The 11,630-nt window shown below is 49.4% G+C and overlaps 3 protein-coding genes across 3 annotated transcripts, besides 11 other annotated features; all 3 read left to right on the top strand.

The window, feature by feature from the left end:
• Positions 1 to 11,630: part of a sequence feature (heterozygous, non-Esmeraldo-like haplotype) that runs on past the window's edge.
• Positions 277 to 297: a microsatellite.
• Positions 541 to 1,212, top strand: Tc00.1047053509747.110 (hypothetical protein, conserved; the record flags this gene model as incomplete). The annotated part of the gene is made up of 1 exon (XM_807241.1): positions 541 to 1,212. The coding sequence occupies one exon, from the start codon at positions 541 to 543 to the stop codon at positions 1,210 to 1,212; it is 672 nt and encodes a 223-aa protein (XP_812334.1).
• Positions 1,230 to 1,262: a microsatellite.
• Positions 1,341 to 1,371: a sequence feature (AT_rich).
• Positions 1,412 to 1,440: a microsatellite.
• Positions 1,667 to 1,691: a microsatellite.
• Positions 1,810 to 1,865: a repeat region.
• Positions 2,450 to 2,497: a sequence feature (A-rich).
• Positions 2,680 to 3,249, top strand: Tc00.1047053509747.104 (hypothetical protein, conserved; the record flags this gene model as incomplete). The annotated part of the gene is made up of 1 exon (XM_807242.1): positions 2,680 to 3,249. The coding sequence occupies one exon, from the start codon at positions 2,680 to 2,682 to the stop codon at positions 3,247 to 3,249; it is 570 nt and encodes a 189-aa protein (XP_812335.1).
• Positions 3,521 to 3,550: a microsatellite.
• Positions 3,608 to 3,674: a sequence feature (A-rich).
• On the top strand, positions 4,829 to 11,242 carry Tc00.1047053509747.100 (hypothetical protein, conserved; the record flags this gene model as incomplete). Its single annotated transcript, XM_807240.1, has 1 exon — positions 4,829 to 11,242. The coding sequence occupies one exon, from the start codon at positions 4,829 to 4,831 to the stop codon at positions 11,240 to 11,242; it is 6,414 nt and encodes a 2,137-aa protein (XP_812333.1).
• Positions 8,369 to 8,389: a microsatellite.

The raw sequence follows: 11,630 nt of genomic DNA, 5'->3' as shown, positions 1-11,630 counted from the left end.
ATGCCACGTTGTCCTTTTCACAAAGAGGCCCGGTGATCATTGCGGTTTTTATTTATGAACACATCCTTCTACGTTTGTGCATGCGTGTTTGAATGGGTCTCAGTCGGAGTGTGGGGGATGTTGGGCGCATGGAACCAAACGGTCATCTCCTCCGCCCGTTGTTTCGTCCGCTCCGTCTTTGTGGGCACGCGGACCTCAGCTAAGCGCACATGTCTACACCTTTGATCGCTAGCAGGTTTTGGTGCAATATTTTTTTTTGTTGTTTGAACGACTACATTTTTTTTTTTTTTTTTTTTTACTGCATCCCTCGAGTGCCTCTTTGCGCGGCAATAAAATTTTGTTGTTGAATATGTTTTTTTTTTTTTTTGCCCTTTTGACCACTTTCTTTTGTTGACGTCTCAATTTGTCACTCAGCGTGTGCCGTCGCTTGAGTTTTGGATAACGCGGCACGTTGTGAGTTGAAGTGACGATCCGCGTTGCCTCCAATTGCAACCGGGAGGGGACAGCACCAAAATAAAAGACGTCGCGGCAGAAGGAATCATGGGCTCTACGGGTCGGAAGGCCGTGGACGAGATCAACCACTGGATAGCTTACATTGACTGCGCACTCTCTCACCCGCATCCGCTCCCAAAGGGAAAACACGTGTTCCGTAGTGATCTCAGTACCGTCCCGGAGGTTCGTGACATCTACGACTGCCTGTACAAACTTTACGCGGAGGAGAGTGCATCGGCGTCCTTTCGGGAGCCTGTAAACGCACTGGAATTGGGTGTTTTCAACTACTATGAGGTTGTGACGGAGCCCATGTCGCTGCGTACCGTGCTAGACCGCATTGCCGAGGGGGGTCACTACTCTCAAGCTTCTCAGGTGTTGGCAGATGTGGAGAAGATTTGGAGCAACTGCGAGAAGTATAACGGCGCCGACTCCGCTTTGGTTAAAGAGGCCAAAAAATGCCAGGGGATACTGACAAGGCTGCGGGAGCGTCTTGCGGAAGAGCAGCCTGCGCCAAACGCTGAGCTAGACAAAATAATCAGCGCCTTTGAGAGCGCGGATGAGTCCGTCTTGGGTGAACTGGAGGCGTACTTTCGCAGGGAAGACCCTTCCCTCATCATCAGCAATGGGGACGTTGATTTGACGGCGCTGAGGGTGAAGCACTTGAAGGCCATGAAAGCCATTCTTGAGCGTGCGATGAACGGCGGTGGAGGACGAGGATGAAGTGATGTGTCATCACAACACAGCACACACACACACACACACACAAACACTGCGCTTGTGGCACCGTTTGCGTGTGGAAAAGGGACGGGGGAAGAGAGCGTGTGCACATGAGCAGGGATGCCTGTGTGTAAATAAATAAATATAATATAATATATATATGTGGTCATATGATTTACTTCAAAAGACCAGTTGAAGAATAAGAGAGAGAGAGAGAGAGAAAGGGAGAGAAAAGGAAAGGAAAAAAAAAAAGAAAGGAATAATGTCAATAGGGCGGATTGTGGCAAAAGCCTCTGCTGCAGTTAAAATGCCGGATTTTTATGTACCTTCCTTGACCTTTCAGCTTTCAAGCACATATTCTCATGTCTACTGGGGTGTGTGAGTGCTTGGGTGGGTTGTATGGAGTGTTTCTCTGTGTCGGTGTGATAGAAGGGACGATGAATTCATAGAGAAAATGAAAAAAAAAAAAGAAAAAAAAAGAAGGCACAGTTTTATTCATGTGCATGAGTTTGTGTTGATGTATTTTATCTGCTGGCCATCTTTCTCCTTACCTTTTTAGCACCGCGTACATGCACATTAAAAATGCGCCTTAATAAAGCTTCTCTTTCTCTCTCTCTTTTTTTTTTTCTCTGATTCTTTCCCCTTTCCCCCCTCTCACGGGGTAATGCACATTTGGCCCACAATCTAATAGGCTTATTTCTCTAACGGTAAAAGCTATACACAGTTGTATATGATTTTTTTACTTGATTGTAAGGGAGCGGTAATAAGAGGAGGGGAGAGACAACAACGACGGTCGCGTAATAAATATGGCGGATGTAGGAGGGAAGTCGCCACATGCCGAGTTTCTTGCGGCTATGACGCGGCTTGAGAGCGCCTTGAAACGCGACTTGGAGACGATTCTAAAGCGACAGGCGAGAGCAGTTGCAGCGGAACAGCCATCGTCGTTCAGGGAATTTTTGTATCCCAACGAGGAAGTGATGGTACCACAGCGGATTTTGGCGTTGCGTGCCAAGCGTGGTGCCATTACGAACACGATGATGCCCCCAGAAGAGGAAGGATTTGAGTAGCAGCGGAAGATGATGAGCCTTTCCGTTCTTCGTCCACAAGGGAATGCTGTGCACTCATGTATGCTTTTTGCTATCCACAACATGTGGAACGTCGGCGTGATGCACCAGCAACCAAGGCTTTCTGGTTTATTTGTACATGTACATGCATGCATGTATACAGAAATATGTATATCTTTTTTCTTCTTTCCTTTCTTTTTTTGTTATTTCCTTTTTTTTTTTTTGCAACGCTAGGGACTGTTTTGTGGTCGGCGGAAGCAAGTCCATTAAGAAAGGAAGGACACAGGTGCGGATATTGTTTCCGGTGCTGAAACGTTTTTAAACCGCATCCGTCTGTAGGAGAAAAAGACTGAATAGCGTTAATACTCATAGAAGGAGTGAAGGAGGAAGCAGGTTCTAGAGGATTATGTTGCGTCTTTGTAAAGTGTGGCTGCGGGTGCAGTCGCACCAGAAAAAGCGGTCGCAGCACCCCAACGCAGGCACACGGTTTGGTCGTGTGTACAACCGTGGGTTTATTCGGTACGGTTTTGGTGGCTTCGGCATGAGTGTTTACACACCAAAGAAGGATCGCACCTTTCGTGTCCAACCGCTACCCTGTTTGCCTGGAAACGTGTTTGCAGACGACACATCTTTGGTGCCCACCACAAGAACGTTGTCTCCTAACTTTCGTGCCTTTGCGCTGCAGGACGGCGGGGTACTTTTTTCTCACCCGTCCCATGAACAAATTATGCGCTGGGGACAGGGCGTGCTGACGGAGGAGACAAAGGCCACGGGTATGACTTCCATGGACAACTACGTCAACTCCCGTATTCAGTCTATCATAGCAGAGAACACTGTGGAAAATGTTGCGCTGAGTCATTGGCGTCGGCGACACATGTGGAACCTTATCAAGTCACATGGGAAACTGCAGCGACGATGGGGCGTGTCGGATGAAACGAAAGGTGCCCGTTCAAACATTTACGGGCGCTCGGGATGAATTTAGTCATGTGGGTGGGTTTTCTCTCCTTTGTAACGTCCCGTATAATGTGACATGCACGCATCTATGATCTTGGCTTATGTGCGTTTTTATGTTCTTTTTTTTTTTTTTCTTTGTGGGTTCGTGTGCATGTGTGAATCTGTTGGGGTAATATCTTTGTCGTTGTTGTTCTTGTTGATAATGGCAGTGGAGGGGCAGTGTGTGGACTCGTTTGCGTGTTTCTTATATGCATTCAATACCTCCCATTTGTGTTGTACCCGCAATGCACATCTTTTTTTTTTTTCCTTTTTTCTTTTTTCTTGCAATGATTCCTTTACTCTTTTTATGCGTGTTTACTTATTCGTGATGGTTATTGCCCTTTTTTTTGTTTGTTTATTTTGTTTTGTTTTTTCCGTGTTTATTTTCTTTTGGTGGATTGTTCTGTTAGTTTTTAGCATTAAATTAGGATTGGCAAAAATGATACATCCTTTTGCTTTAGTTTTTAGTGGGCTTCTGACGTCATCGGCGGTGTTGGGCGGTCACCTACCTGCCGCCGTGTTGCTTATTTACATGATGCTCTTGCGAAACCCCAAATGTGCCACATCACCGATAGTTCTTGTTTTGGCGTTTCTCTTTGCTGTCCTGCAGCTGCTCTCCACGCTTATCGTAAATCTACTCGTTGCCTTCTCACCGAGCACGCGGGGAGGGCTCTTTGTGCATCACCGTGTCCTCATTGAGTCGTTTGGCATCTATGAGGCGGGGCCGGGGGTCAAGGCATGGATCCTAGCAGGAGCCTGCGTCCCTTCCGGCCTCATTTGTGTGTATATTATTTATTTTAGAAAAAAACTTCTAAGCCGCATCTCCATGGGGCGTGTGCGCCCACTGTTGACGACCGTCTCTTGGGCACTTATGAGCGTCACGACGGGATTGATTGTCCCGACCGTTTTGGCTGGTGTTCTCCTGGTGATTGGCATGATCGCCCTCTCGTGTGTGGCGCTGGGAGGAGCCAGAACGATATTTGGTGCGGCGAGCTCTCGTCCTCGTCGTTTTCTGCTCCTTTTCTTGCATTTTTGCTCGTTGTGTGGAACATTTGCGAGCTGCATCATTTTGGTGGCTTCATGCGTTTCTCAAAATGCCGCTGTGGCGTGTGCTTTGGGCAACTTGGACCCCATGTACGGCTTGAATAAATTGTACGAACAACCAGCAGACATCGCCATTTGTCGCTTTGTGCAGCTCTGCCTCATGATGGTGACACTTTTTCTCGCGCAGATGGCCATGGAGTGCCATGGAAAGGAATTACAACAGCAGAATGCAGGGGACCCGCTTCTACGTGAGGAGGTGTCAAACAACAATGCTCGCGTGGTCGAGGGTACTCAGGGTACATCCGTGACGGTGGTTTTTAATCATGCCGATGTGCCATCGGCTCCTAATTCTGCTTCTACTGCCGTTCCTTCTCACTCGAATCATCATTTAAGTCGTCCGTTGAGCGCACCGCACGGGCTCTCCCTAGCAGGACACTCGTCGCCAAACAGTAGCGCAGCCTTTGGAAGCGAATTACTTAGAACGGGGTTTATTTGTCTGTGGGAGTCTCGGCACGTGGATGATGCGGAAACTTTTTGCCAGTTCCCGTATGCTACCACTGGCATTCATGGCTGCGAACATGGTGGCTTTCCCCAGTGTCGTCTCGCTGAGCCTTTTGCCGACGATGATGTTAGGGCAGCTGGTGCGATTTCATTTCTTCGCGTCTCTCCTGCGGCCAACGTTGGTTTTGAATTTTTTTCTTGTCAATGTGCAGTACGTTGTGCTCGCCACTGCTTCGATCCAGCCGCCCATCGTACGACATCTCTTTCTTGCTGACGAGGGACGGTGGTGGGGTTTGGCACAGGTGGTCTCCAGCGAGATTATATTTCTTGCTATGCTTGCAGCCGATGCGGCGATTCGCCAGCAGCACCGTCTTACCCATTCAGAGGAAGATCACCCGGACGAAATCGTCGTACCGCACCCCCCGCCATTGCCATCAATTGCCCCATCAGCACCAACGGCTTCACATGTGGCTCGAGAATTTGTTGCGTTAAGCGATGAAAAAGACAGTTCTGGCGAAAGTGGCGGCGATACCTCTTTGGACTTTCTGGGGATATGGCGACATGCGGAATTCAAGTTGGGGGCCCGACGTGTAGCAGAACTGCTTGCGTACGTTCCTTCTGAACCACTCGAAAGCTCGGAGGCATTTGAGCAGCTTTTTTCTTTTCTAGTTGGGCGTCGGCCTACTGCTGAGGAGGAAAAGTGCCTTTGCAAAGAGGGAATTGGCGATGCTCTCCTACGCGAGAAGCTACATGACTCACAGAGCCCCCTCCTATCTTATTATGTGCATTGGGCGGGGATTTTATTAATGCGTCATGCTGTTCTCATTGCCCTTTTGCTTCTCTTTATAGTGGGATCTTTTACGTATCAAATGGACATACTACACGCGATTGTTTTGTTGCTTTTTGTCCTGTACTTTTTCCTTCCAGACTCGATGGACGATGCATGGATGTTTGTGGTGATATATCTCATGCTTTTAACGTCCTTTAAACTTATATTTACATTTGTGAGTGAGTTTGTTACGCTTCCTGTTTACATTGCAGGCAGTCCATTACAGTACGCCACTGTTGGGTTGGTTCCACTACGTTCGCGTTACGAGGCTATTCCGTATGTAGTAGCTGTCTTTATTTTGACGTTTTTATTCTTGAGAATCCGTGTATGTCGTTCTTGGGGAACAGCAGTGTCACTGCACGAGTGGGACCGTTTTTGCCACTCCAACACTGCCCGCCAGTGGTCCATGCGAGTCACGATGACGGTTGCCACGACGGTGTTTGTGGCACTAGGCGTCTTCTTGCATTACTCATTCATTGTGGAAGGGTTTCTTGCGCTTTTTCTTCTTCTCACCATATCGGCAGCCGCATTTTCGCTATCGGACGCATTTCTCGGGGTGTTGTGGTCTGTTGCATGTGTCTACAGCGGCATTGTGGTGGTGGTTACCTCCGTGTGTCAGTTCACGCAGCTTGCAGATTTTATATGGGAGCACGTCTTCCAACGCCTATGCGGTCATGATGGGGACGGCAGCGGTAATTCTACAAATGCCAGGCGGTGTGAGCAGGAGAGCGGGTTGTATCCGGTGCGTGAGGACATGCCACTCACATTGTTTCTCGCCCCGTGGTTTCTCGCCTTTGCTACGGCGATGTTGCATCGTGCTGTGAAGCGCGTGAGGGAGACGCCGCCTCGATGGGCGCGACAACCCGACGGATCGGGTGGGTTGGTGGGAATGACGGTGGAGCAACAAGAAGAAGAACAACCGAAGCGAGGGGAACAGAGTGAGGGTGAGCAGCGGGTTGTGCCTGTGGAGTGCGTGTCGCTGCCGTGCTTGGAGAGCGATGACCAGCGTTTTATCCGTCACATGTTGAGGCTACTTGCAGTCATGGACAAACTTGGGGACTGGGTTGCCGCGTTTGGTTCGGATTATGGTGGAATTTTGGTTTGGGTATCGCTTTTTTTGGCCGCCACGTATCGGTTTACTGCGATTGGCTCAGTCTACATGCTGTTCTTCCTCCTTGACCTTACCCATATCTCCGTGTTGGTGTACTGTGTGCTGCACATCCTTGTTCTGTACACGTACAAGTTTTCCTTTGTTCCTGAAATTACGTACAGTATCTTTAATGTGCCACTTGCTTCAGTGATTGGCTTGGACAAAAAAGGTGGCAACACACTCTTTGAACATGTCATTGGCCCAGTGATCGTTTTCTTTGTCATGCTGCTTCGTATTCATACATGCGGGGCCAACAGGGAGGTGAGGCGTCGTCAGCGCACGGAAGGGCCGGAAAGTAGCAATTGGAAGAGTGTTTTATGCACACAACTTTTTTTTTACGCCGGATATGAGGGTTTGGTGTTGACGCTACTTTTGGTTCTTGCCTGTTCCAGTCATTCGTGCATTGGAGCTTTCGTGGGATTGGCAGTGCTGCCCCTGTTACTGGCGATGGGACGGCAGCAATTACATCGCGTCTCTTACTCCTTTCCGCTGCTGCTGCTGCTTTCCCTTATGGTTTTGTGGCAGTACGCACTCCTTTTAAACGCCGCACACAGGCTGTTTCCTGCGATTGCAGATTACTCTGAAGCCAAGGAAACGGATGGCATGTGGGAGTATTGGGTCTTTACGTCACGATATCACACTCTCCTGGGGTGTGTTTTAGGCATCATGCTTCTCCACACAAGTCGGCAGCAATCGGGTGACACTGCCGTATCCTTCTCTATGCTTCGATCCCAATTTAACGGGCATGTGACACTTGTAAGTTTTGTGCGTGCAGCTTCTGTGGGGTCGCTTCAACTTTTACCACGTGACACGTTTGATCTTGTCGTCCCGTCTTTTGTTGAGTCTCTGCCGCCAAGTTGTCTTGGGCGTGTGACGACGTTTATGGTCTTTGCCGTGTCGTATTTGTGCCCCGTAGCCTTTTTGTCATTTGCCGCGGGTGTGATGTCGCAGCCATCCGTCATCAATCTTCTTCTTATTATTGGTGGGCTACTGCAGGTGGCGCAGCTGGAGATGCTGCATTGGACCTTCTTTTCTCTCTGGCCATTTATAGCGATGGCGTACTGGTTTCTCATCACCCTCAGTGTCGTCTGCAATGCACCGTATGTGCGGCAGTTTATCCTGGAACATTATGGCCTTAGTGAGGTCTTGGGTCTCCTGCAGGCAGGCAAGCCCTTCCAGCTGGGCTCACTACACGTGTTGCTTCTCTTTATGGTGATGCTGCAAACACGCGTGTATGACGAGTTCCGCTACACGAAGCTTCTGCGGCACCTGTACGACCGTACGGCCACGCGGCATACTCGACACGAGGAGTTATGGGCTTGGCTAAGGGGAAAGCAGGAGGCGGAGCAGCAGTTGGCGGATGCTAGGAGCCGAGCCCTTCACGCAAAGCTGGAGGAGATACGGAGCACATTGCACGGGGCCCACCACGCATGGGTGCCGGAGGACAGTTCCACCCAGAAATGTTCAGCCAATGCGGTAACCAACAGTCAACAATTAAAGGATGAAAAGATGATGATGATGATGGCGCGTCAGCGCATCGCCGACGATGATGATGACACGGCTGCGCGGCTGAAAAGGGAAGAAGAAGAAGAAGAAGAAAGATCAGCGAAGGGGAGTATGTTGACAGACGATAAAGTGAAGGGCTCAAAAAAGAAATCCGAAAAGGATGGCACATGTGCACACAAATTCAAAACAGGTATCCAACGCATCATTCACGTGAGTGCCACAAAATTAGCCAATTGGCTTGCGGTGCATACATATGAACCACATCGTCACACGGCCGCACATTATCGAGGGCTCTCCAGCCGACTGTTTTGGGTTACTATTCGAGCCTTGGAGCGGCACACAGTGATGGTGGTGCTCCTGGCGACGATGATCAATTTTATGCTTTCACAATGTGTGTGGGAATTACTGCCATTCTGTTTTATGCTTGTGGTGGCGATCGCGTACCATCCGTTTCCGCCACGTCCTATTTTTGTATTCTTTTCTTTCTACGTGGCACTTGGAATTCTACTGAAGGCGCTGATTGATGTCGTACTCGCGCAGGTTTCCTATTCCCCAAGGCTTCTCAAAATCCTGGGGTGGACGATCCTGCACGTGTCAGAGGGTGCGTATTGGAAGCAGCGGATTGGGTACTCGTATGTGATGATGGACTTTGTTGTCTTTGCAACGCTGCTGCTGCATCAAGACATCTGTCTGGCAAATGGCGTCTATAGCCGAAAGGACATTCTGCGGTCCAGGGAAGGTGAGCAAGCTGCGGGGAACACAAAAGGTACCAATAACGATCCTCTTCCTCTACCTTCTCCACCTTCGTCCTTTCCTGCTATTTATTCGCCGTCTTCGTTTGGGGATGCCGCACCCGGGACGGAGCAGCTGCCAGCGGGCCGGTCTCCGGTGGAAGATCCCATCGGACGCAGCCGCACGTCATGTATGATGGGGATATACCGAAAAGTGTGTTTGGCCGTGTTGGGTTTTGTGCGGAATGCCACCTCCATCCCCGGTGTCGGTAGAGACTGGTACATCTACTATTCGACCGTCGAAGCCATTGCCCTGCTGGTGTTTGTTTTTGGCTACAACAAGTTATCCGGTTGGGTGGACGATACCCTTCAGGAGAGTGTTAAACGGAATCTTCTCCCCGGCCCAATGGTCACAGTGGTGCTTGTCTCCATCCTCTACATGATCGCAGATCGCATGTTGTACGTCACACAGTGTATGAAGGGGAAGCTACTGCTGAACACAGTGACGGGCGTTGCCTACTGCATTCTTTATATGTTATGGGGAAACCTCCTGACGGTTTCGTCCCGTGTCGTGGGGAACTTGTTTTTCACGTTGAAGATCCTTGCCTTGACAATTGCGGTGATTCAGGTGCGGGTTGGGTATCCGCGACATCGTCGTCATGATCCATTTACATGGACAGCCGGCCGGTCGAGAATTGCAGGGTATTTGTATTTTTGGTACCGCTGCCTGCCGTTTCTTTGGGAGATTCGTGTGGTGACCGACTGGACGGTGGAGAAGACGTCGCTTCATCTTGACAATTATCTCAAGATCGAGGACCTATACGATATTGTCTTTGAGCGTCAGTGCAAATTATACAACGTATGCAAACAGCGGCAGGCGCTAGGCACGCCTATACCCCGTTCCACAAAGGTCACTGCTGGCCTCTCGCGTCTTGTCCTATTTGTGGGGGCGCTGATGACTCCGCTTGTGTATTACTCCACCTTTAACCCCTCGATGCAGTCCAATGAGGTGACGCAGCTGCGAGTGGGCCTTTCTTTTATGTCTTCGCAACCTTTTTATGCATCAACAACATTTACCGCGGAGGAGATTCCGAATGAATGGTTCTTGTGGTTGGCCCGCACACGTCCTTCGCTCGATCGGAATGGAATTATGAACACGAAGAAAACGCTGCAGCTGGTCAATGCAAGTTCATGCAGCAACGAACTGTGGCCCATCAGCCCGCAGGCATATGGGCAGCTTAATGAACAGCTCATGGAGGTGATGGAAAACAAAACGACAATGCAGCTGTTTCAGACTATTGAACTCTCACGCAGCGGCACGTCCAATTTTGTCTCGCACACACAAAGCTGGACTTTCTCTTGGGAAGCTGCCCGTGACATTCATCGCATGTTGAACAATCCGACTACGAATGGCACGGGTTACGTCAAGTTGCAAAATTTCTACACGCCTTTTCTTTTTAGCCATCCGGATGGGTTGGCCGCCTTTGATGATGGAGGCGGAGCCAATGTCATGGATTGTAGTATTCTTCTTCGGCAGGAGGCGGACTCTGTGCTAAACAACACGGTCCGTTACTGGTGTGTTGAGTGCCAATCTCTCTTCACACATGGGAACATCCCAAATAGCAACAAAACACGCTTCCCGGAGTGGGGATGCCTCTCTACTGGGGAGGGCTGCAGCAATTTTAACTTTGAGCGACGGAATGGGGATGTCAACTACAACCCAGTTCCTATGTACTTTGTGGTACTGTCTGATCCCTCCGTTGGTGGCGTGCCATTTCTGCAGGGCATTGGCATTGTTGCTCTGTACACGACGTTTGTTCTCGCCCTTGGCCGTATCTTCCGCGGCATGTTTGCAAACAAGGCCAAATACACGATCCTGAGTGACATGGCGGACCCTACTCCGATCGCCCAGCTGATCGAGTACATTACCGTGGCCCGGGAGTGTGGAGACCTGCCGCTCGAGCAGTCCGTTTATATTGAGCTGGTCGATCTGCTGCGATCACCCGAGCGGCTTCTGCGCCTGACGGGTTTTAACCGGCAGATGTATGACGCGGAGACGGACGTCATTCAGCCATCGCACGCCACCCCGAGCAACCGCATGACAGAAAACCTTTCACATCGCGGCGACGCACTGAGGGGGCCCGAGGAGGGGATTGCCCCCGCTGACGATGCCGCAAGGGAAGTGAACGCTGCCGGCCACTACAAGAAGGAGTAAATGTAGCCACCAGCACATGGTTAGAGGATTGACGCGGGAAGCGTGGCACAGCCAACACACATAAACATATACAATAAGTATATACATATATACAAAAAAAAAAAAAATACCGTAGTCAGCGGCCCAGACGGATACAAGAAAAAAAAAAGCGTTTCGTGCGATTTCCCTTTCTTTTTGTATTTTTGAAAGTGACTTTATTTGGCATCTGAAAGTATATATATATATATATACAAACGAATATTTAAAAAAGGAAAAGACGGTTTATTTCCTTTCTTTTTACGGTAAAAAAAAAAAAAGACAAGCAAAAAAAGGCGTAGAGTGGGGGAAGAAAATTGTTTTTTTTTGCCTCTTCTTTTTTTTTTTTGTGTGTGTGCATTCTCCCTTCAAA

Source organism: Trypanosoma cruzi, genomic scaffold (genome assembly GCF_000209065.1).
Source record: "Trypanosoma cruzi strain CL Brener 1047053516447 genomic scaffold, whole genome shotgun sequence".
Lineage (NCBI taxonomy): Eukaryota > Euglenozoa > Kinetoplastea > Trypanosomatida > Trypanosomatidae > Trypanosoma > Trypanosoma cruzi.
The sequence above is the reverse complement of the archived record's forward strand: the minus strand, read 5'-3'. Positions and strand labels throughout refer to the sequence as shown.